The 25,203-nt window shown below is 43.9% G+C and overlaps 1 protein-coding gene across 2 annotated transcripts; it reads right to left on the bottom strand.

The window, feature by feature from the left end:
- Positions 1 to 8,104: 8,104 nt before the first annotated feature.
- dera (deoxyribose-phosphate aldolase (putative)) lies at positions 8,105 to 14,924 on the bottom strand. Of its 2 annotated transcripts, XM_042079079.1 has the most exons (10): positions 14,815 to 14,917; positions 14,748 to 14,781; positions 13,969 to 14,066; positions 13,614 to 13,761; positions 12,140 to 12,235; positions 11,853 to 11,987; positions 11,381 to 11,509; positions 9,452 to 9,564; positions 8,786 to 8,935; positions 8,105 to 8,418 (listed from the first exon to the last, which is right to left on the bottom strand). In XM_042079079.1, the coding sequence occupies exons 2-10, from the start codon at positions 14,776 to 14,778 to the stop codon at positions 8,362 to 8,364; spliced, it is 957 nt and encodes a 318-aa protein (XP_041935013.1). In that variant the 5' UTR covers positions 14,779 to 14,781; positions 14,815 to 14,917; the 3' UTR covers positions 8,105 to 8,361. The 2 variants fall into 2 exon arrangements, with proteins under 2 accessions (XP_041935013.1, XP_041935012.1); XM_042079078.1 differs by having other exon boundaries at positions 14,748 to 14,924.
- Positions 14,925 to 25,203: the final 10,279 nt, after the last annotated feature.

The raw sequence follows: 25,203 nt of genomic DNA, 5'->3' as shown, positions 1-25,203 counted from the left end.
TTTACTACAGAACTGTTCACTCTGTGGGCATCTATAGTTTGGTCTTATTCTTTACCACCCAGTTTTTTTCACTGTAGTGTGTTCTCAGTCTTAATGGCGTGTGAGCTTGTGGATGTCAGCATCGTCTACTTGAGGGCAAAGCACCAGCCAGGGCCCGGGCTCGGCCTCCAGGGTACAAATTAAGACGATCACGGACAGCGGGTCTCGCTAAGTGGACCTGGCTTATGTAGGCTACGGCGTGCTCCCCTACACTTAGTGCACATCAGACGCGCGAGCATGAGCCCCTGCCAGGCACCGCGCCTGTGCCCTCCGCACACAGTGGGGGGGCTGCGGCTCATTAGGGTGCTTATTTTAACGAAGAGGCTCAGCACCACAGAGCGCCGGGTGCTGAATCCAGCCCCACGGATCTGCTTCCCCCCTTGCTCACAAAGGGGATATAAATCTCCTTTCGGCAGGATAATTACTGGGATAATTTTATCCGTAATGATGCTTGTCAGTCAGGAGTGCTGATGAAATTAGGGAAGAAGCTCGTGGTGCAGGGAGAGAGAGAGAGAGAAAAAAAGAAATTCTCAGCAGATTTATCTGTCAAGACTAAAAAGAGAAACAGAAAGAAACTAAGGCCTCAAACTTTTGCTCTACTCCTGACCTATTGAGGGAGATGTTTTTGTGCTGCCTGGTGAAATTCTTTTGAAAAGAAAGTAGTAACAGCACAGCATTCTACATCTGGCGCTAAGCAACAGTGAGACACATCACCTGAGGGAAACAGGGGGGACAAATGACCATTGTTGACACAATATTAACATCGCTCATAATGATGAAACTGTCTTGCGGTACAGACACAACATAATGTGTGTTTTCTGTGCTGCTTGCCATCCGAGTACATCATTCAACCTGACACCTCATTTACTGTTCATACATACACCTGCCGATAAATATGCAGACACATTCTGTGTTATGGGCAAAGCTTGGAGAACCAGGACAGGCTTTTAACAAAACAGAGTGCTTGATCACGACGTAGAAAGCCCGGGAAGTCAACGCTTGCCCTGGTGGCGACGCAACTGTGTGGCTTTGATCTCCGACTACGAATTCTCTCAGCTTGTCTTAGTTTTTCAAATAGTGCTACTTAAATTATTTCGGAGATGCCGTTACCCTGGCGATGTGGCAAAGGTAAAGCCCTCCTGTGGATTTGGGAAGATAAAAGGGCCGCACAAAGAGGCGTCACGACAGGAGCGTTATAATATTTAGCATAAGCAGCTCCAAACATCCCTTTAAGGAAGAGATGTCTCACACTTTCCTTTTTTTTAAATTAACAAGGAGGAATTGGGACCCTGCTCAGTGTTGTATCACTCAACAAAGGCGAGTGAACAATCGCTTATTATGTCAAACTTTGACAATGACAGAATTAGAGCAGGGCTTCTTCAGCGCCTCGTCCCCCACAGGGAGAAGTGCCACACACACAACTCAGAAAGAAAGTTTACTTTCCCTGTCATTTGAAATTATGCTCATTTGCATTTGCAGATAGAAGGAGGCCACATGAAAACAATATGGTACGTTAGGAGCAAGCGGGCAGGAGAGGAGAACAATACCGTCCTAAAAGTGCAGGCCAGGATTCACCAGCCTGGCCTGCTTGTGTTGTGTTGAGGTTTACTGTGACGACTAAAGCAAACAAGATGGCGCATGTCTGTCTACAAACCGCCTTTTAAACAAGGGCCTGCGGGTTTCATGCAAACATAACCTGGTTGTTCTTCACTCAATTCATACTCAACCCATGCTTCTGCACTCCTCACTCCTTTCCACAAGAGACCCACAAGACAGAAGATGTGATTTTTTCTCGAAACAAAAAAAAGAACCGTAAAGAGAGGGAGAGTGTACAGAAAGAAAAGAGAAAAATAAAAGAGAAAATCAATGTGGGTGGATTTGAGTTGGCGCGCAGCAGTGTGAGAAATGCCGGGAAACGTTTCACATGCTGCGCAGCGGCCGCTCGAAGGCTCTGACCTCCATGCGCCGATCCCACAGGCAGACGGCTCCATTGACAGGAGCGCCAAGGCCACCGGGGCATTGATTGATTAATCAAAGCTAATGTTCTTTTGATCAGCATGCTGCCCTATTAACCGGCAGAAGCGACGGAAAAGTGCCATGTTTTATTTACTTGCGCTGGGTCCCTTGTTGGCGCCATTGGCAGACTTCAAAAGAGCCTGTGACAATTCTGTCAGCATGTTGATTGATAAAAAAGAAAGTTTTCACTGCCCCCCCCCCCCCCCCCCTCCATCTAACACACACACACACACACACACACACACACACACATTATGTAGACACTGGATTTATTTAATCGTTTTCAGTTTTGTTCTCTGATATGTGTGTAAAAAAGCCCATGTTTTCTTCATGACTATGCCTTTCTCATCTGGCTGTCTAGTGGTTTGTCCTCTTTTCACTGTGTGCCATTTTGTGATTTCCAGTGGCTGTCATGAGTACACCCAAGGAAACTTCTTGAAACTTTTTCTAGTTTGGAATAATTTATCCCCTTGTTTCCAAACAGTTTCTGTGTCTGTGTGCCCATTTTGATACTTTTTAGGAGTATTCAAATTTTCAAACTTTATCTCACACATTCTTATTCGGTTCTAAAAATCTACCTACAGATTGATTTATGTAGTTTGGCATGGATTAAACCCTGAGGCAAAGATACCAAATGTAATCAGTGTAAACTGACGGTGAATAGTTGTTTACATTTGTCTTGGTGAGGCTTAAGGGCCATACATTTTGGTTTAGCATCCCTGCTGTTCTGCCCAGCATGTTTAAGCTATTTGAAGACACAACAAGGAAATCAGCAGTTCATTTAGCCCAAAGCAGGCAGATACTGTGCAGAGAACCAAAGGCGTTCCTTTACTGTTTGTTTTTTTTATTCTACTTTCAAAGTATCTGCTGTAAAATGAATCTGGTGTGATATCGCCACAGTATGTAGGCCCTATCATGCAGTGCGGTTTCCATTAAGAATGCAACCCTCATTCTACTTCAAACCTGTTTACGCTGGTCCTCTCTGGGAGAACACCGGAGAGACGGCTGATACTGAGAATGTCAAGGTCTCACAGTGGGACCTTAAAGTCCAGAACATTCCTGGGCTCCCCCTAGTCTTCCCTCTGCAACAGTTGTCGCTCCATATTTAATGAATTCGTCTTGTTCAGAATGTAGTGGTTGTCCTAAGCTCACTGTACCCCTAAGGCATCCTCAGCACAGAGTCCGTTTACTTTCCAAGCTTCAAATAAAGCGCCGCTTAGAATTTCTGAAGTGAAGTTGGGTCTGTCTTTTTTTCCCCCTTCTTCTTTTCAGAGGCCCCATTTCCCTCCCCTCCCCGCCCTTGAGTTTCTCCAATGTCAGCGAACACTTCAAAAGCCTAAGAACAAGCTAGGAGTAGTCCACAGAGAATCCCCATTCCAAACAATTATTCTATCCTTGGTTCTCTGACAGATTCCTTTGGAGTATAATGGAATCAAAGGTCCCACCTTCCCATTTCTGCCTCCTCAACTTTGGTCATGCTGTTATGGGAATTATGGGGCTCTTAACAGTTGATCTAGAATCACGTCTGCTGACTTGTTATGGGAGCATGGAGGTTTAAGGCAGACTAATACAGCCACAGTGGACATTCTTTTTGGCTCACATTTCCTAAATAACAACTGTAATGGTAATGCAGAGTGTTCTCTCTTTCTCTCTCTCTTTTTTTTTCTTCCTCTAGCCTCCCCTTCTTTTCAGAGGCCTGTACCTAGAAACATGTCAAACAAACATAAGGCTCTCGTGAGCTGTGATGTGGACCTCCATCATCTAAAATGGATGAAGGCGGTGCTTCTCACCGGGGAGAGGCCTGTGTGCACCACGCATGTCTCGGCAGAGAAGACGGGAGAGGCAGGTGAGAGTGACCGAGAGTAAAGCACCGTGTGCCTGCAGCATCCTGGTCAGCTTCTGACGGTTTGAGGAGGTCTTGAGACCATATCCTCTGGGCAGGACCCAGGGCCTCTCATGACAAAAAAAACAACACACTAAAAATGTTGTGGTGACTTCGCTGGAAACCTTTCTTATCCTGCGTCTTTGATTATTTTCTCGGATAAGTTTGACCCAGGTGGAGTATTTCACTCCCCCCCCCCCCCCCCCCAAAAGTAAAAACATAAAATCAATGTGGTCCCTCATCGTGGGTGTGTTAGTGTGTGTGTGTTGGGGGGGGGGTCCTACACTTTTGGGCAGCCCAGCCTTGGACTGCGGGTCCAAGATGAAACCATTAATTACGGTAACTTTTATTGCAAAATGGGAATCAATAGGGATCACTGCCATGTTCTTACTTATCCATCAAGCTTAAGTGAGGCAGGTTATTTGGTTCTAAAGCTAATCTGCTTCCGCCTTTTCTGTGTCTGCCTTTCATTTTCTGGGACCAAAGGGGGACATTTCCATATTGATTGCACTGTGGTTGTGGTTTTCTGAGAGGCATCTCAAACCCCAACCTCAGACCTAAATACACCTGTAGTGGTCATTTTTTAGCATCCAATTCAGAAACACTATAGACATAAGGTTTAGGATTTCATCAATTCAAAAGTTCAATCTTTAAGTATTGATCACATTCACATTCATATAGCATTCAGTTCTCATGAGTGCAATTCCCAGCATGCACCTCTGACACTGTTAAACTATTCGGAAATGCTGCTCACCAAAGTTAAATGCTTTACATTGATTTCCTTTCATTTAAAAAAAAAATCCTAAAATACGTGGACAGCTTTTTTTTGTGCATTTTGTTTTTATTCTGTGGTATGCAGTTATTTGCATGAATAACTGCAAACCATAAAACCAGGCTGGCCCTCAAAAAGTAGGCTACAGCAGTACATGGGGGCAAAATTAAAGATTCAGATGGCAAAAGTCCACGGGATATTATTTATCTCATCTGCAATTGATGTTAAAGGAATCACGGGTAATTAACGTTTATCATTAATGTGATCTCAGAGGTAGTTTGTCTACACGCCGTTGGCCTCAGACACTCTGCACACTTCAGAGACAGGTGAGCCTCCGCGCGGCTGTTTGATCTCTCATACATGTATTCCATCTCTTCTCTGTCGCTGGGGAGCCGGGCGCCAAGGTCAGCACTCAAAGACAGGGAGCACCCAGGGAAACAATCCACTCGGAGCTGCGCGCCTCGCCTCCCTCTTTTGTGCGGATCACAGCGGCATCAGAAGGAGCGGTCTGACACTAGTGAAGTCCCCGGGTAACTCCGATCACTACCTGTTTCTGGCACGTCGGAAACCAAAAGCCCGCTCTAATTGCATCATTAATATCATTGCGGTAGGAGAGCCAATTATTCTCTGTCTCTCGGTTTCACCTGTCCTAACCTTGAATTAGGGCTTCGCGCGAATGAGAGAGTGGTGGAAAATTTGAGTAATTGTTCCTCCCAGATCTGTTACTTTGAACTTTTTTTGTAGGCTACTGCAGGTCTGTTTGTGTGTCCACATAAAGCATTGTGGGGTTTCCATCATGTTGGCCATTTGGTTATTCTCTTTCACACAACAGTAAAATCGTCACAGAAGTAGCCTAGTGAAGAACCTCTACGTCAATTTATTCAGATCACTAGACATTGAAAATGTATTTGTACGATCAATGTGTTCAAGGTTGATAAAAGGTCCCATGCAGTAGTGGTCAGTGTTAGCCTGGGTGTTCCCATGCTGCCTTGCGCGCGATTTTCACGCTGCTAAGGCAGCCTGGAGACCATGGAGCAAATTTTCGCCTGAGATAGGGAACCAATCACAGAACAGGTGGGAAAGCAAGACGATGATGAGCTATGCACAGACGCATTTGATAGACATCCGTGGCACCCAATAAACGGATCTGGGCATTTTTTTCAAATACGAGAAAATGAACGTTTGGTTCCCAGACCACGTCTCATTGAGAAGTGGTGGCGCTAGCCAGGCTAGGTCAGTGCTGTTCTAAGAGAGGTGACAGCATGCGCATAATCACTTCACTTTGTACTATTTCCTAATATAGTCTCATTTTACTATAGGCTACTCCTGTGTAAAAAATGAACCAAACACCAATGGAAAAGGGTTGAAGTATTTATGAGATATTCATCAAAAGTTAAACAAGTAATTTGTTATCCAATGACAATTACTGAAATATGGCACATATGCCTCCAACAAAATGCTTAAATATGTTTAGCTTCATGGGTAGTCAGATGTCTCTGTTGTGGTAATTTGTATTTGTTTTAAATATAATTTCTAGCCTATTATATATATATATATATATATATATATATATATATAATGTGGAACTGTCAAAACAGCACTTTTAAAATATATGACTGCCATTTTGTGGATGCCTTCAATCCAAAACATCCCTCCAGCCTCTCAAAGGCTTCTGGAACTGACTTACTGTGACTGTGTTTTGAACCAAAACTGTAAATCACTATGACTGTCATGTTTCCAGGGCAGGTCTGTACATAGAGGAGAATTGAAAAACATGTTGGTGGTTAATTTATGAAATCCAAACAGTGTGTATAGCCTTAGCTACACCACCGTAATTATTTCACAAATAGGATGACAGATACCAAAATCCCCTGTATGTAATGGATCGCAGACACATTTCCAACACTGTCGCTCACGCTAGTGTTCCGTCTTTATTACAATGTCTCAGCAGATGAACGTGCCCCAAAATGGGCAATTTTTCTCAGCCGCCCTCCAGGGAAGAAACACTGTTGAATAAAACAACAGAAAAGCAATCAATCTGTGTGAGGTTATTTGTCAGGTGAGTGAATGGCTCTCCAGCCTCTGACAAATCCAGCTAGTTTGTTAGCTGAGCCTGGGCTATCAGCAAACCAGCACCCCAGCAGCCAGCATGACTCACTCCTAATAACTGACCGACTGCTATGTCAACTGGACTTCCCTCCACACAAATAGGGGTACAGGTGGACTCTGTTTCACTCTGTTGCAATATCCAGTGAACATGTAATTTGAACAGCCCCTCTCAAGATTTATTTTGTTGAAATCCCTTAGAGTCTGTAAAGGTCTCCTGATGTATTAGCAGCAAATAATTACTCAAAAAGAAATGACAGAAAACAGGGGATAGGTTTTCTTTTGGAGTCCCCTCGCTGTTTCTAAGAGAGATCAAAGGCAAACACACAAGTTTATGAGAATATGTGAAAGATTGGAAAAAAAGGGGGAGGGGGCAGAGCACTCTGTGAGGTAAGAATCATTCATCTCTGGCCAGGTCAATTCCTCTGTCTTATCTGGTTCTATGTGGCTGTCAGACAGTGCAGATTTCAGATGATCTACATGCCTTTATGTAAGTCCAGCTAATCTGTCACCGACTCCGAGAGGTGGGCACCCAAGCAGCCGGCGGGCCCATCACTCTTCTGCTGTGGCCGCTGCCGCAAGCTTTTAAAGAGCAAATCTACCTGTACCTCTACGGCTGCCAAAACAAATGGCTCTGACATCACCCCGCCCGTCACACCGCGCCCCTCCCTCAGCGCCATCACTCATCCAGGTAAACACCACGGACACCACACCTTCCATACACGCTCCCTGCGATTGTGCCGTTCTGCCGTGTCAGAGCGAGGTTGAGTCGAGTTTGAGTTTTGTCGCTGCCTCCGTTTGTCTCTGCCACAGTTGCGCCAACTTCTCCTGCTGTTTCTGTGCAAACTCCCCTTCCAAGCTCATTTCCCATTCCACAATTAATTTACTCATTTATTCTCTCTTCCAGTCAAGGGCACAGCCCCTGATATCTTAATTAGAGAAGGAGAAAGGGAGGAGAGAGAGAGAGTTCCTCCGTCTTCAAATGAAGCTGAATTGGAGAGCAGCTCAATCAGATCATTTAGACTCACTTAACCCCCACTAATTAATCCCCAAAACACTCACTCGGCTCATCCCAGCTCCTAGTTAATGAAATTAGCACTCCTGAAGTCACATTGTATTCTCCGGGCAGCGCTGACCTACACCCAGGTGCTGTGCTCGAGATCTGTGGAGGTTAGGTGCCAGGCTTTCACAGATGTAAGAATGATGCAAGGCTGAGGTCAAAGGAAGTGCGAGCAGAAAAAGAGAAGAGGGGGAAAAAAGAGGGGAAAGTTGAAGACACCGAGAAGTACTACTTTGTACACCACAGTCTTTTTAATAACACATGTCTTTGTTGTTGTTAGGCTGTCATGTCTAAAAATGAAATTCAGTTTTTCTATTAAGACTGAAATGTAAAAGTGCACTACAGACAGTCGCCACAACCCACTGGAAACAGTAGCAGTGGCTCAAATGTACATGTCCCAAATGTGTGTCATGGCATGAGGTCTTGCTTGTGAGAAGCTGAAGGTCTGTTATTTGACTGTATTGTATAACTCCATTCCCCACTCATTTAGGCCATGGGCAATTCCTGATAAGCTGGATACCGTCCGGTCACATGATGGTAGATCTGTGGGAACAAATAAGCGTGCAAGATGAAAGATGAAGACCAGGCCTGAGCAACATGTCACATTTCTGCTTTATGGCACAAGTTAGAAACTTTTTGGAACTTCCTTTTTTCATGTAAAAGTGAAAGCGATTGAAATGAGACTGCACAGAGGTGTACGTCTCAAATAGAATAATGCTTGATCATAATAATAGCCATATTAATAGCAAACAGTCATAATTACCATGACTAACAGTCATTGTGCTCTGTCTACGGGAGGCCACTGCTCCTGATTCTCAATGCCTGCTACACAGTAACACCCGCTCCACTTTCACTGGCCCCTAATGGAACGGAACCCCAGGGGTCACTCTGCCCTGCTTCAGCCACCCACCTGCCTCTCGATGTCCGCCAACAGGCTGCTGGCGCCCAGACGGAAGAGGTGGGGGCTGAGCCAGTCGTCGCCCAGCTCCTCCTTCATCAGGGTGAGCCACACCACCGACTCCTGGGCCGTGCGGATGCCCCCCGCTGGCTTGAAGCCCACCTGACGCCAGACAGTGAGGAACCCAGTTAATATGTACCCTCGCGCCAATGCTTCAGAACAATACAAACGTCATTATGGCCATCAAATTACCCATTGACACAGACATTATCCTGGAAATGCTACCTACTGCACTGATGAGACATTTGCTCATTTTACAACAGCCTGGCTAAGGTAAAACAAAACATTTGAACGCCTTCAGTATTACCATACCCAGGCATGAGATTCTTTTCCACATTTAACATTTTTATCAGACTCAAAACTCTCTGACTTTGCATATTGTGCGTTTATAATAGTACTCACTATAAAAAGTACTAGTTTAAGATGAACTTAAATATAGAATGTATATGGTGCGCAACATCTATGAGAAAATGTATACATTCTGTGTTAAAATAAACAACATAAATCTACACAGGTATCGATGAGAATCTACATTTTGCAATGCTTCCAAATAGTGAATAAATACACCATCACCTTGAAACACACAATATGCAGTAGATGTGAGGAACCTAGTCTCACCTTATGGCCCGTTCGTAGGAAGTAGTCACGGATTGCTCTAACCATCACTATGGCAACCGGGTAGGTGGCATTGACAGACTCTTTGCCAGTTGATGTTTTGATGAAGTCAGATCCTGTGTGTAAAATGCTTCAGATCAGTTTGCTGGCGGATGTGAGTGAGTGTGCATGTGTGTGAAGGTGAGACAGGTGTTGCAGTCCATTTTTAGTGCACCACTCTCACTATGCTCTAAGATCTGTCAGTCACATGTCACCACACTCACATAAGGAGACATTGAGTAAACATATCGAAAGACGCACGTTCCGAGATTTCAGGTGAAGACTCGAGAATGATTCTATATCAATTCCAAGTATATCAGTGCATAGATCTGATAGTCCACTCAGTCAGACAGCAAATACAGTAGGCCACTTACCAGGCGCTGACCATCTGTATTATTATAAAAAACAGCGAGGCTGAGCATTCATCTGGCACACACTATTGTTTAGACAGCACCTCTGAGACTCAAACACCGCAAGACTCCTAATACAGTCCCTCCCAACCCCCCATGCCCACCACCCCCAAAGCACATTACTCCTGGCTGCCTGAGCGGGGTGTGGTGGGGTGGGGGGCGTTCGCATGCTGGCAAAAGAGAACATATGCTCCCCACAGCAGAGAACAGAGGGTGTGTGTGCGTTCATCAATAAAACACTTCATTTTTCCTCACCTTTCCTTCAGAACCAATTATGTTTTATCAGTGCCCTGTTAAAAATAGAAGATGAAATGATGCTGCTAATAGATGAACCACAAACTGTGCGCGGGAGTAAAAAATCACCCCCGAGTCCTGCTGCTGTCCTTCCTCATGGATCATGGCTGTTCATTACCAAATGGAACAAGATGAACGTTTTCCAGTTCATTACAGATATGTTCTATGTGTTTTCCTGCCTCTTTTTTCACATGCACACACTCGCTCCCTCTCCCTGTTCCATTCCCTCAAACCGCTCTAATCCACGAGAATCGTTAAAGGGAGTCTTAATTACACAATAATGGATAACAGTTATTAAGCACGGGCAGCGGTAATGAAGCTCTATTCATTTGCATGGGCATGTGGGACACTGGCAGCGGACGAGGGGAGTAAAATAGCCTCCGCGTCTGAGATTAATAGGTCAAATTATCATTCAATTTCAGAAACCTCATACGCAATTCATAGGAACAAAAGGAGATTAAGGAGTGGGAGCGGCGACAAAAGCAATGCATTTTAATAATGATCCCTATCTCAGCGGCTGCTGATGCAGTACAGTAATCGGCTTAATGTGCGGTGGCTATTTAAGAGTGCAGTCGGTGGGGTCTGCCTGGCGCTCAGGTTGGCCGCCACTCTTCGCCTCAGGACGAAACAGTTTAACAACACTGCCACACAGTGGAGAAAGTGACAAACTGCTGTGATGTTGCATTTTTTTCCCACCCCTCCCTGGAAATCGTCTGGGGTTTGGGAGGTTTAGTATCAGTTCTACATCTACACTACATTTAACAGTACAGTGAAAATGATTATCTTGATGAAAGTCACACCAGATGGCACAGATCATAGCCTGTGTCTTCTATGACCCGATTGCCTGTGATCACATGAACCACATCACATGCATAGTCTCCCTAATGCAGTTACCTGCAGTGACCTCAAGATGCTTGTTAGAAGAAAAACTTGATGTAGTCATTCATCTGACTGTTATTCATACATAAATAAACACGTAGCTGGCTACATCTGACACCTGATTGGATGGTCAATGGACAGTCACATAATGATCATTTTGGACATGTTGATTACTTTCTCATTTGCCAGCAGAAAAAGAAAATCAAGCAAAAAGGGGAAAGATGCTGACTGCGGTGTCATTGGCCCTGTAGTGCTGCAAGGCCAAGAGTGGACTTGGCCGAGAGTGTTTCTGGGGCCATCAGGGACTCACCTGCCATCATGGAGACCAGACTGGCCTTGTAGACATTGGTGTAGTTGGCCAGCTCTCCTATAGCCAGGATGGTCTTCATGTGGGCGTCTCCACACGCCTCTCTGAACTGTCTGATCTCGTCATAAAGAGCTGCACAAGCACAAAAGGACACACAGAGAGGCTCAGACCAGAGCCAGAGCAGCACTGCAGATCAAACACGAGCTGAACTACAGCTTGGCCGCAACTTTAAGCCTCAAAGAATACCTCTCATTACAACGGATATCATTCCTTTCTTGATGACTGAATGTACATCTGATAATGTAACGGTCATACTAAACTAGACTAGAGGCCTGCGATTGGTAAAAGTGTCCCAACTAAGAGAGATAGCAGCACACATCTGGTTATATCAACAAGCATGCAATCGCCTTTCCGCAGAGGCCAAATCACGGCCTTCATCAGGTTGCAAAAGCTGACTGGGAGATGTTTCCCTCACCTTCCCACTGTCCGGTGAGAGCGAGGGTCCGGTTGATTACAATGTCGATCTCGCTCGCCCCGTCGGCCACAGCCAGGCGCACTTCCTCCAAGCGAGTCTTCAGGTGTGTCTGACCAGCGGGGAATCCCGTGGCCACTGGAGGTGAAAAAAAAAAACGCCGACGGCAATCAATTAACGACGCACCTCCGGCAGCCTGGACATGAACTGTGGCTTGAGATTTCGCCCCACGCTGACAATAAGCAGGGCTGATCTGGGAGATGGGGCAGGTAATTACTGTGCATTTGTACCTGAGGCGACCGGCAGGCTGGAGTTGGCTGCCTTTAGAGCCTTGGCGGCATCAGCCACGCGAGACGGGTACACACAGACAGCGGCAGTGGTGATGCCTTCAAACAAAGCAGCACACATTTCAAACAGCAGTCAGCCATGTGGTAATGACAAGCGGCAGAACTGCAGCAGAATCTGACAAAGCCCTTCATTCCAAATATGTCTGACAGCTGTCTTAGGACGACAAGTGACACATGAATATATTAGATGAAGTCTGTCTTCCAGCACTGGAGAGACATTGCATTGTTTAGTTATTGAATAGTGGCATGTCTGATAGAAAAAGCTTGCTTCTCTCTGGCCTCAGGGTACTGTCAAACAGGGTGTGTCTCTGTCCTACAATTAATTGAACAAACAAGTATGGCGTGAACTTTACTCTTTGTGCTGATGCAAGAGTTTTGTCTAATGTTTAATTTCACCTGACAACATCATTGAAAAACTGAGGTACCTAAAAAATAGCATTACTGCTGCTTAGCTAGCTAGTATAAAATATATTTTTGTGCCACAATTAGACCATTACCTATTAGACTATTACCACCAAGGCCTTGAACCGGTTCACGGAACGAGAAACCAGAAACTTTTGATGTTTTGATAGGAACAGAAACAAAACCAGAAACATTTACATTTTTATATGTTAAGGAACAGAATAGTTTAAATCTAAAATAATGTCAACCGGTTAATACCGTTATTTTTTTGTTCTTTGACAAGATTTCTGTGCAATATGATTTGGTGAGGTTCACTTCCGGTCGTTTACTCATTAGGAGAAATGTAATAGAGAAGGTTGCTGCCAGCAAGTAGCCTAATCAAGATCGTATGCCCATAGGCTTTTGGATGGATGCAAGAACTACAGTGATGCTTCTGTAATGCTTTGTGGTTTTGTATTGTTTGATGACATGCAACAAATGCACTGATTGGGCCCTGACCAGGTTTGGTCAATTAAAGTTCTCAATGACAGCTATTTGCACCAATTGAGCTATGTAAGAAGTATAATGGATATGTGCTCAGTTGTTTGCCAATAAACGACATGCAGAAATGTTCCTTGTCTTAATTCATGTATAATACTGAAACAAATGTAGGCATGGCAGAATTATTATGCAGCTTACATAATGTAGCCTATAGTGTTTTTTTAATGTTTGATAACAGGATAGAATTATGTAGACTAACAACAGAATTTTAAAGTCCTAATGATCATCCTACTTATTTGTATGTCCCGCAGCTGACATGGAACGTTATTAACCGATTCGGGAACTTTATTTTTCTGTTCTAACTGGTTCAGGAACGTAGATTTTAGGTTTGGACCAAAAACCGGAACACGTTAAAATACTGTTTCTGTTCGGAACGAACCAATTGGGGGAAAAAATTCTGGTTCAAAGCTCTGATTACCACTAATGAGGACATTCAGTCACTGCCATTTCTAATCCCTCTAAAATAAGATGAGACCTTTGTCGTGCATGTCTATGCTTTTCAGATGATCACGGCGAATGGGCTGTATGGCCTTCATGCACAATCGGTGGACATTGGACGGAGTGTCATCTCCAGCAAGAGTGGTCAGGTCAATACATGTGACCGCCTTCAGCAGCCATGCAGCCTAGAGCATAAAGGATTGTAGTTAATGTGGCCCAAACAAACATCTTGAACAACAACAGTATATGAACAACAGTTCAACAGTAACAATATCGTATACAGAACAGCCACTGTTCGCCTCTAAAGTGACAATGCAGCAAAATTATGACATTAATAAAATGATGCTCTTTGGTGTGCCTATTCTGATTTTTTTATTCCTTCAGACACTCACCTGCCATTGTTTTTTTGCCACTTTTCGCCCTTGAATCTGCTGAGCTCGCTTCAAAACAGCCTGGGTGTTAACTCGCGCTTTGGACACCCATTCAAGATCTACCAAACAAATGATCACAATTAATGTAATAACTCAATGTCACATATATTACCATATTTTACCATTACTACTGTTGAAAGTGGTTAAGTGGAAGGCATGTTTTTGGTCAAACCAACTCTTTTAAGACTGGAAGGCATGTATATTGACAACATGGCCCCACACAGTCACATGTTACCTCCCCTCTGTATGTCATGTGCGTAAAATTAAACAGAATCATGGCTGTACACTGTATCTGCACAGAGTTCTATTAATGTTGAGATAGAAAAGTTCAAGTTACATATTAACTGTTTGTACATTTTGTACCCAACTAGCCCCTCGCTATGTAACAGCCAAACATGCAAACATTTGCGCAACATAGTTAAACTTATAAAAAGTCAGTCTCCTGTTGTTTTGATGGGGGGGTTGGTTGGGGGGAACTACGAAGTCTGCTAAGGACGAATGTGAATATTCGCTGATTGAAATGTTGATAGGATATGCTTAGTAAATACAAGCGTGTAAATGCATGAAAACTCAAAAGTATGTTAACGTTTTAACTGCCAAACATACATAGTAAGATTCATTATAGTAGCTACAGAACGTTGTCCATATATTATTGTCAGCCAAATAGTGTTAGTTAGTTAGCAGACCAGACAGAAAAATAACAGGATTTTTGTCTGAATGCTTCTTCATTATCATCTTACCCAAATCCATTCCGGGGTTTCTTGCAGACATGATGACTAAGTGTGTAGTAAATTTACATACAAATAAAAAGACACAATTAAGTTACAGGACACTGCACGACTTAACTAAAGAATGTACGCCTTGACAGGTCCAAAGACAATTCACGAGGACCATGTAGCCTTTCTTCCTGTTACGTGAGAGTTGCGTAATTACGTCACTCAGTGTTCATTTTAACCAATCATATTCGAGGTTTATGAGGGCGTAATGAAAATGTGTTACTAAAACGGCTACCCCGTATTTTGCTGGATAATAATTTTTCGTCAGACAACAGTTGTATGAGTGAAATCATCACTTGGGAGGGATGAGATCCTTAAAGGCAAGTATGTACACTGCAATGAAGGGTAATTGTGGTTGCCAATAGAATGAATATTAGCCTACTATGCTAGTTTTAGGAAATATTAGGCCTATGAAAATGCAATGAAAGAAAACATGTCTACACAATATATCATAAAATTATATGAATCATTATTATGACAATCTTGTCACTTTGACATCTCTATCACATCACATTTCGTAAATAAGATATTTCATTTTTTTATTTTGTCAAGAAAATCTTAATCTGCAGCTTTGAATAATATGCCTATTGATCCTATCATAGCCCACACACGTGTTGCTCCAGAGGGAGGGCTAACATAACTGAGGATCTATGCTTTAACTTCAAGTGCCTTGGCATTGGTTCTGACTTGCGCCACAGTGTGGGGGCGTCGTTCACCCGCTTTCTCATGTCTCTGAGAGTTGACCCTAAGACGTCTGACATGCTTTGGTAATTGTTGCATACCAGAGTCCTGCAGAGACGCATGCAAACTGTGGCTTACGATCTCATCCCCCTGCCAAGGTGTTCCACCTTCACTCCTGTTGCTATGGATCCTCTGCATAATATTATGGTGCCGTGTTTCTGAGAGATTCCGTGCTGCTTTACATGGAAATCTGTAGCATTTATTGAGTGCTCTGTCGCCGAGTCTGTACTGGAGATGCAGACATTTGTGTGAACTTTGAGACTTGAAACAATTCAGTGTTATTATACACCTGTACCCGGTCTGTTTTTGGTCGCTTTTATAGGCCAGGCCACACATGCAGCTTATTCACTACACTTTTAAGATACATGTGTTGACATAGACTAATTCTTCTAGACTCAGACAAAACTCTAAAAAAAAAAAAAAAAAAAAACAGTAACGTAAAATGTCTTACACTAGGCGCTAGGTGGCGACGTAGCCCCATCTATGGTCTCCCACTGAATTAGGGTAAAGGTGTTCACTATGGGTGAAAGTCTTTTAATGAAATATCTTGTGTGCCCGGTGTGTGCTTTCGCGTGTGTGTGTGTGTATGTGATTGTGATAATATGCTCTAGACAGCTTATCACCAAGACCATGATGACTTAGGTAAGCATAATGACCCAGATGGAATATTTTGTGAGTTGTTCACTGCTGCCATCATCTTTTGTTGCCTGCTAACCTTGACTTGACTTCACTGATTCAGAAGGTCAACTATTCGAAAACATGCACAATTCATGCATGTGAAAACATTTGCTTTAACAGTATATTCTATTAAGTACTTTTGGTTTGTATTTGTATTTGGTTTAGAAGCTGAGTTGTGTTCAGAAGCATAATGTAGAACTACTGTTGTATTCGATACACAGACCTTTCTATATCACCTTTCACATGACAGAAAGCCTATCTGTGATTCCGCCTTCTGTATGTGCAATTGCCAAAAATACTGTCATCATTTTAACAGGCACATTTGAAATTTGAAACTTGACTTCAAATTATTGTTGTAAGTGTTTTGCTACTGTTGAAGTCTACCATTTGGAAGAGCTAGTTGTGGTTCTTTAGAAAAGGTAGGCTGGCTACTGCAATTAAAGGCCAGCAAGCTCTCTGCATTAGGCACACCTATGGTATCATGTTTAGGCCATTTGACACTAATCCTTAAATTCACCCTACTGGAATTATACCTCTGACCTATGAGTAAAACTTTCATGTCTGGTTAGATGATGAAGGCCATGGCTGTTTGCTTTATTTATTTTGTCTTCTTTGTATTTCACTGAACCATAAAAACCCATATCAACCTCACCAAGTGATTGGACTATGGTTGTTTCTGTGGGTGCACAACCACAAAAGAACTCAACTTAAATATGAAATACTTACCCTGCAGATCAGTGGAGGGTGGTGACATTGAAAGCTGTGTCTTTGTTATCTTGCTCTGTAGAATATCCAGCGTCCAGCGATGTGATAATAGTCGTAATGTATAAATATTTCAATAAAACACCCACCATCAGTGGAACGTCTGAGGTGTTCGGCACCATCACCAATGCCTCTCGTTCTTATTCTCAAATATTCTTATTCTTATATCCATGAACATCTGATCAATACAGGGAGGCCACTCTACTGATTATGTACAAAGAGCATCAGCAATATGAAAAAATGCTTATGAGCACTGAGCAGTCATGTGGATTGGCTCAGTAACTTCTCCCCTAGGTTCGATTTTGTGGTTCACAACTCTGGACAAGGCATGCAGATTGGAACAAAAAATGTGAATGCATACATGCAATTCTAAATTCAATTTGGATGGAGTGCACATTGCCAGATGAAACTAGACGTCATGCTCTAAGTATGTATGCTTTAGTTCTTTGAAAGGGGTGCAGTGATCTCTTCTTGGAATAGCAGCATAGCAATATACAACATCCTTCTTTTGTTCTCCAAGAATGGATGTGAACTGTTATACATAGACAGAACCCACACAGCATACCATTTGATGTGGATGAACATGTCTTTGGCATTTAGTATTGGGCAAATTAGGGTAATCTGCTGTCCTTAATCTACTTAGTGGCATTGCTATTGTGGGATAAACCTTCTTTGTTATGCTCAAGGGAAGACATGTATATTTGTATAGCACATTTTATAGTTCATATTGCAGCGGTAATTCAAAATACAGAGCCATTTTAGATAGATGTAGAAGTCCAGACACGCTATGCAAGTTAGTATTCTTTATGTTGTATCAAGATTACACCAAGTTGCATATTGCAAATTCTTAAAAGCATTTGTTGCTGTATAAAAATGTAACTGTTCCACAGCTTTTTGCAGTGGTTAGGGAGCTGCAGCACATTCAAAAGGCAGGTAAGACAGCTGACATTGAGACTAATGAAAAGACAACCATACCAAGAGTTATGTTAGAACTTAAAGCTCTATGACATTGAAAGTAAATGAAAGACAATTTAAAATGCAATATTTGTGCACATTCGCTTGATGGCTGGTTTGGAGTAGATGGTCCAGAGGTTGAGATGTTTACATGGATACGTGTGTAGAAACTAATAAATAATAATAAATATCATAGAGTAGTTCGGTGCTAGTTGGACATTATTGTAGGGTTCTGTGAGGAGGGGGTTGCCCCTCTTCCTAAATCTGTCCCTCATTTCCCCAAACCAAGTCTGCGCTTCATTAAAATGAGGTCATTTAGGAAGGCAGAGAAAGAGAGAGAGAGAGGGAGAGAAAGAGAGAGAGGCTGCAGAGGAGGTGAAGGAGAGGTGCACAAGGCAAACTGAAACCAGTGAGTCACACACAGAAGGAGCGAGAGAAGGAGAGACGGAGGAGGAGGAGGAGGAGGAGGGGATCGTTCCTTGATGACTGTGTTAGCGTAGCGTGGCTGGGTTAGCGTGGTGTGGCTGGGTTAGCGTGGTGTGGTGCGGTGCGGCGGCAGCACGGGCTCCGTGCCCCGATGACAGTGTGGTGAGTCACGCTCGGCCCCTCCGCAAGGACCCAGGGTGACTCAGAGGCTGGCTGTCACCGAATAAACATCCAGGGGCGCCCACCCGCCCAGCGGCGTGTCACACCCACACACTCCGCTCCTCTCCGCTCTCCACTTTTCATTCATACTTTTACACTCACTCACACTCACACACACACACACACACACACACACACACACACACACACAGCCCAGTTATGTGAGACTAGCCCACACGCCCATTTACACTTCACCACAGACTCGTTGCACACACACACACACACCCACATGTATACACACACCCACACACACACATACACCTCACAGTGCTCTTGTGCAGTGATATGTTCACACCCACCCTCCAGACAGCCCACGTTGTAAAAGCAGAGGCGGGCGTGCAAGGGTTTGACACCTAGGAGCGGAAACAGGAGACATTTATATTCACCTATGAGTAGGGGTGGCGGGGGAAGGATAGGGTGGCTCATGTTTTGATGTCGCTTGACTCACGCCGCTAAACACAAACCGCAGAGGAGCGGCCCGGATTGAGTTCTAAGGGCCATTCGAGCCGGATACCGCCGCCTCGCTGGACTCAGGTTTACCGCACATGTGTTGGTGTTGATTCAGTTCCGGTTGGCGCTCTGCGCCCTGGCGCTGCTGACTCATACCATATCATTATGGAGTGCTGAGCTACTTCAGATGAGCATCTCTCAATTTAACCCTTTAAAGCATCACTATCTGCAGGAGTTTCAACAGAACACCACAGACAATACTCCCAATACTAACACAAGTTATCACCTGAATCTGTCTGTTTGCATCTTGGCCAGGTCTCTCGTGACAAAGAGATGTTATATCTCAATGAGACTAACCTGGTTAAATAAAGGTTATAATAATGTATTCCTTTTTGACCTGAATATTGTTGCATTCAACAACATTCTTGTTGGCAAAGAATACGCATATCCATTCAGTGCAGCTGGCCACATGAAGGGCTAATCACTCAGAGGCTGTTTCTAAAATAGTTTTTGCGCTGACACCTGTAGAAGTTTGCTCTGGGCCACATGGGCAGAGGGAGAAGGGGATGTCCCCTCAGTGTCGCGTGCGATGGCATCCTATTCATGTCTGCTCCAGTGGGCCCCAGCGCTCAGGTGACTTGGTCATTGCACATCCTTTTCCTGTATCCAGGAAGGAAGCAGAGAGAGGGAGGAGAGGATGTTGTCATTTTAGTCCCTGATGGAAAGAAAACGAATAAGGAAGCAGTGCTATCAGACACATTTATGGCCGTCTGAGTTCTATTTTTTTTTTTATTACACTCCAAAAAAATTGTGAACTTGCCAAGATTTTGTCCAATTTTGATTGACCATAAATCCTTGCAGAAGATAAATAAACATGTGTTATTAGAGTACTAACTTGCAACCAAGAGGCTGCCAGCAATAACTACAACATGGTCCAGCTGTATTACCAAATCAAGAGACTAGAAACATCATATCATTGGCTGCCTGTCATTTGGATGAGCTAAGCTTCACTTAAATGAAACATTACTATAAAATGCACTATGACCATCTGCAGTTAGCTGGAGACAATTGTAGACAATTACAGTATGTAGTCCTGTGTGTTAGGACCTTTTCTCAACATAAAATAAGAGCGTTTTTCTCAAAATCAAGTGTAAAGAATGTGTTTACATTCAAGATTCATGAGCTGCCAAGAAAAGCATTTTTGAATGTGGAGTCATAGTCCAACGGCACACATCTACAGAGCACACACCTGAAACTAGAGTCCACTCTCTGATATTTGAGTTCAGTAGTCAATGAAATGACATCCCTCTCTTGTGTGTAACAGAAGCAGCGTGCTGATTTGTTGATGAGTCTGTCCAAGCCACTGTGTTTGCTTCTCATCTATTGAGCCAGGGCCGCACAAGAACCAGAGGGACTGGACAGCGAGAGGACCACCAGGAGAAATTCTCTGAATTGGAGAAAAAGTGTATTACTGTAACTCTAAAAGTGTATTAACTCTATATAACTTTATAATTGTATGTGGCTGTAAATCTGAAAGAAAAAGAAAAAGAAAAATGTATGCATGTGAACACAAAGCTCAAATTGGTACTTGTTTGTGTACTGGTAAATATGTGTGTGTGTGTGTGTGTGTGTCTCTGTGTAAAGACTATGTGTATGTGTATTGTGTACATAGGTGTGTGTCTGTGAGCCCATGTGTTAGTGTGTGTCTGCACATGATAAGCCTCAGCAGCAGGCCCGTGGTCTAACCTTAACCCTGGCGAGAGCTCTGGCCTTCCTCAGGGCCAGACACAGGGACAGCCCCGTCCAAACACTAGTCTGCAGGAAGCGCGCGGGCCCAGGGCGGCCTCACCGGGGCCAGGACCTGTGCGCTCATCCAGCCTGCCCCATCTCCCAGACACTCCGCAGAGCAAAGCACTCGGCCAGCACTGACCCACGCCGCGGGGACAAAGGCCCCGGCGCTTGTCACAAGGCGGACGTGGGAAATGGACTTCCACACACTTCAGCGTGACAACTTAGTCATCCTCAGATACGCATTTGTCTCTCTCCGTCTGTCTGCAGACTCATCCCTACAAACACTTTGGACAGTGAACTCTGAGAGACCGTCTCCGTCTCACACGTATGTCTTTGTCCACGTTCATTTAGTGGACTTTTTTTCTTTCTCCGGGGCGGCTAAGTGCATGGCGCTGAGCGCTTGAGCCCCTCTCTCTCCCTCCCTCTCTCTCTCCCTCTCTCTCTCTCTCTCTCTCGCGCGCTGTCTGCCACGAGGAGACAAGATGAGCTCAGACTTCCTGACCCAGAAGAGTAGGATACCGAGGTTAAATATTTACCCAAGGGTTTGGGAAGTGGCTGTAGGGGGTCTTCTATTTTTACAGCGCGGCCTCTGGCAGCTCCCGTTTATCACAGGGTTGCCAGCAAGAACCCTGCTCAGTGTTACTGTCAATATTTCTGTTTGTCTGTGAGAAACAGACTCGCCCGACAAAGAGACTGACCACTCTGGACAGGCTCTCCTCTATCAGAGACATGCAACCCCCTGCCTTTGTGTGCGTTTGCGCGACCCTGTTCTATATGCACAATGCGATCAGCGACTACAATGTTCAATTGAGGAGTGCGACAGCACTGTGAGCCTGGTGCATCTGTCTTACATCACACAGAACAAGATGTGCGCGGCATGCCGAGTGTGTTCGGCGCACAGAGATTCTTTCTTTGCAGTCCGGGCACATTCCTATTCCTAGAACTGTGACAGGATAAGCAGTATGTGTACAGGCTGTATGTTTTGTGAGGGGGGACACAGCTGTCTGCTGGGGAACAGGAAGTGGGTTTTATTTGCTCAGTGGAGTGGACATCCTCGTGAGTGGATGATACAGGAAACGGCCAATTAAGTTATGTGTACGGTTCACCTCTGAAATGCCACATATGAATCAGGGTGTTTCTTGACCACACACACCATACAGACTTGTAATGACATACTTTTGCATACGTAATTTAAATAAGCGTAATTTAAACTAAGAGTGTCGGAATGGGGATGCACAAAAGCATATCTCTTAAAACACTTCAAAACTGAGAAACTCAATCTGGAGGCCACCACTCTGGACCCCCCCAGGCCTCAGTGCACAGGACAGGGGGCTGAGAAATCGGAGCTGGATGGAGAGTAAGCTGAACTGACCCTAATCCTTGCAAAATGGCATCTTTGGAGGGAAAAGGAGAACTGAAGAGACCTCCCCTAATTGTGCTACTAGTGAACCCCACACCACCACCAACCACCCCCCCCCCACACACACACACACACCCCACACACTCTCACCCGCTCTGGCCCCCCTACACCCAACTCCATCGGGTCAATTGGGAGGAATTAGCGTGCGGCTTTATGATGTGTGCTGGCACTAAGGACAGCCCAGGAGCAGGGGTGGGGGCGATGAGTGACAGGCCTTGTCAGGGAGCCGGGCCGGTGAGCCTTTGATGTGGGGGCCGGGGGCCTCCGATTCCCAGAGTCCACCAGGGGTCAGGGGCTCCGAGGTGGGCCACTTCTCCCAAGAGAGTTTGCAAGCGGGGAGGGGTGTGTGTGTGTGTGTGTGTGCTGGGGGTGGGGGGGGGCTGGAGAAGGGAAAAAGAAATGTTTAAAAAGGAAAGGGCACTGGAGGGAACAAGGAGGAATGCACTGGTAAATGGTGAGACATAGGGGAGAAATTCCACTGCACTCCATCTGACATGGAGCGGAGGGGGACTGGGCCTCTTCCTCCGCAGCCGGGCTGGACCGCGGCTGGCCTGCCCTGGAGCGACCTCAGGAAGGGTGGCTCACGCGGGTGACTCATTCTCCTGTCCTGTCCTGCCGCCGGGCCACTGCAGCAGAGGCCTCACGCCGGCCAAATGACACACTCCTTGAGTGTTTGTTTACGTTCAGGCCGAGGGGAGGGGAATTCAAACCTCTCCTTCATCCTCACGATTGGAGGAAATGCATGGAGAAATATGCCTACTATTTCACTTCCTTAACCACATTCTAAAGGGGAGTTTGCCATATGTTTTTGCCTCTAACACCCTTATCTCATGAACAGATAATGTCTTGCAGGTGACAGCAGCTCAGGTATTCTCTGATTATGGCACAGTGCTTAACCTTAATTAACCCTAACACTAATTAACTAACACGGAATGGGGTAATTCCCCACTCTGTGTGCATCGCCTTCCAAAGGACAAAGAAAGTGGTTCAGTATCAGCATCATTTTTATTGTGCTGAACAAGGCAGTAAAGGTCTACCAGGAAGACTTTTTTTCCTTTATTTAATCTTTAGAAGCAAGCGATTTGAAGTGTAATCATAGACAGCAATACTAGGTGAACAAAGACAGTCAAAAATGTTAGAAAAAAAAACACTTGCAGTTATACAAGAAGAAGCAAAGAAAGAAATATAGGATTCCATGATTTCTTCCCCAACGGCTAATGTAACTACATAACATTGCATAATTGTCAGAAAATTCCTTTTTAAAAAGTAAAATTGTCCAGTCTTAACTAACAGTGACTGAGAGACAGTGAGGAACAGTCTTATAAAATGTATCCCCCACAAAAATATAGTAATATACATATAAATTTTAAGATGCCCCCCCTGGACTCAGCCACCTGAAGTTTAAGCAGATATTAAGTTGAAAAATGAGGTAACAGTAGGCCTTGTGGAGGTAGTAATGTGTATTCGATTGTACTAGAACATGATATCACGCAGATACAAAGTCAACTTCATTAAGACTCCCAGAGCTAAACGCACTTGAACAGTGGCTCCTGTAGATACACATTCTAACCAACAAAGAGGTCAAATACAAACAACAAATGGTGTTATGTCAGTTGAACTCAAAACGCACATTGTATATCTTTTGTATTTTTCTTTTTAGCTAAGTGTAATGCTTGGAGCTCCTGTAGAGGAGCGGCATCACCTCAATGGTATGAGTGTCAGCGATGTGCATCACAGCAATTTGCCCTTCTTGTATTGTGTCTGTGCCTCGGGTGCAGTTGGGCAGCAGGAGGCTGTGCATGTTCATCTCAAGCCTCGCTTAAGAAATCCAAACATGCCGTCGCCGGCTCACACAGGTATGCTACCGTCTCGTATCATGAAGTCACATAAACAGCTGCTCGCAAAGAAACGGTTGGGGGAAGTCGGGCTAAAATAAAAATTGAAGACAACCTTGACCACAACATTTACATGGCCAGTCATAAATTAGGTTCAAATTTATTTAGATACTTTGTTGGCAAGTTGCTTTTTAAAAAAATATATGGATTCAAACATCAAAAGCCAAGTTAGGTTACATGCCAGCCCCAGCCCTCAGAGTTACAGGTATTCCAACTGAAGGGCCTTTGCTGTCAATGGGTTTAGAGTTAAACGGAAGCTGCCACAGGTGAGTGAAGGTAGATATCTCATACCAGTGTGAGCGACAGGCATATCCACAGTTTCAATAGCTCTCTCTGAGGCTCTACCTCAGGCCAATATCAGGATACCATGTTAACATTTCAATGGTTGCCATGGTGATATGCGGAAAAAAAATGTGTAATTCATCACTACGTAAGAAGCTTTCATATACATCTGGTAGAACAATGTAACAAGGAAAGAAAAAAAATCACATTTGTGTAAAGTACACAAAATAAACTAATCAAGTATATCTCAATATCTACTAATTTTTCAAACATATTTATGAATATACAAAAAAACAAAACAAAAACAAAGACATTTTCCAAACCTGAAAAGCTTCAAGTTTTTGTAGGCCGTCTCCTCCCCAGGGTGAAAGAACAATGTACTAGGTTCAGGTGATAACGGTTACAAAACACTTTGAATGGGATCTTTTGCAGTCCTATTAATTTTTTTCATACATTTTCAAAACTCATTCTGAAAGAAACCAGGTAAAAATTGTTCCTTTTCAAGACTGGAGGTAGGTAGGTGACAATTGATTATTAGTCCTTTTTTATCAGTTTGTTTGAGGTACACTTCTCAATAGTACATATTTTAAACAAAAACTAAATTTGAAAAGAAAAAAACATTCGTAATATCATTTAGTGTCATACAAGCTCTTGATCCTTTAGAAACCATTGAGTAAATCAGTACAAAATATATATATTCAAGTTAACAGTATGTAAAACAGAAGTCCCAAACGCAGAGAGAATAGAAAGTGTTTTGTTACAAATGTTAGATATACGCTAATAGGAAAGAAAAAATAAAACA

The sequence above is a fragment of the Alosa sapidissima genome, chromosome 22, assembly GCF_018492685.1.
Source record: "Alosa sapidissima isolate fAloSap1 chromosome 22, fAloSap1.pri, whole genome shotgun sequence".
In the NCBI taxonomy this organism is placed as follows: Eukaryota; Metazoa; Chordata; class Actinopteri; order Clupeiformes; family Clupeidae; genus Alosa; species Alosa sapidissima.
The sequence above is the reverse complement of the archived record's forward strand: the minus strand, read 5'-3'. Positions and strand labels throughout refer to the sequence as shown.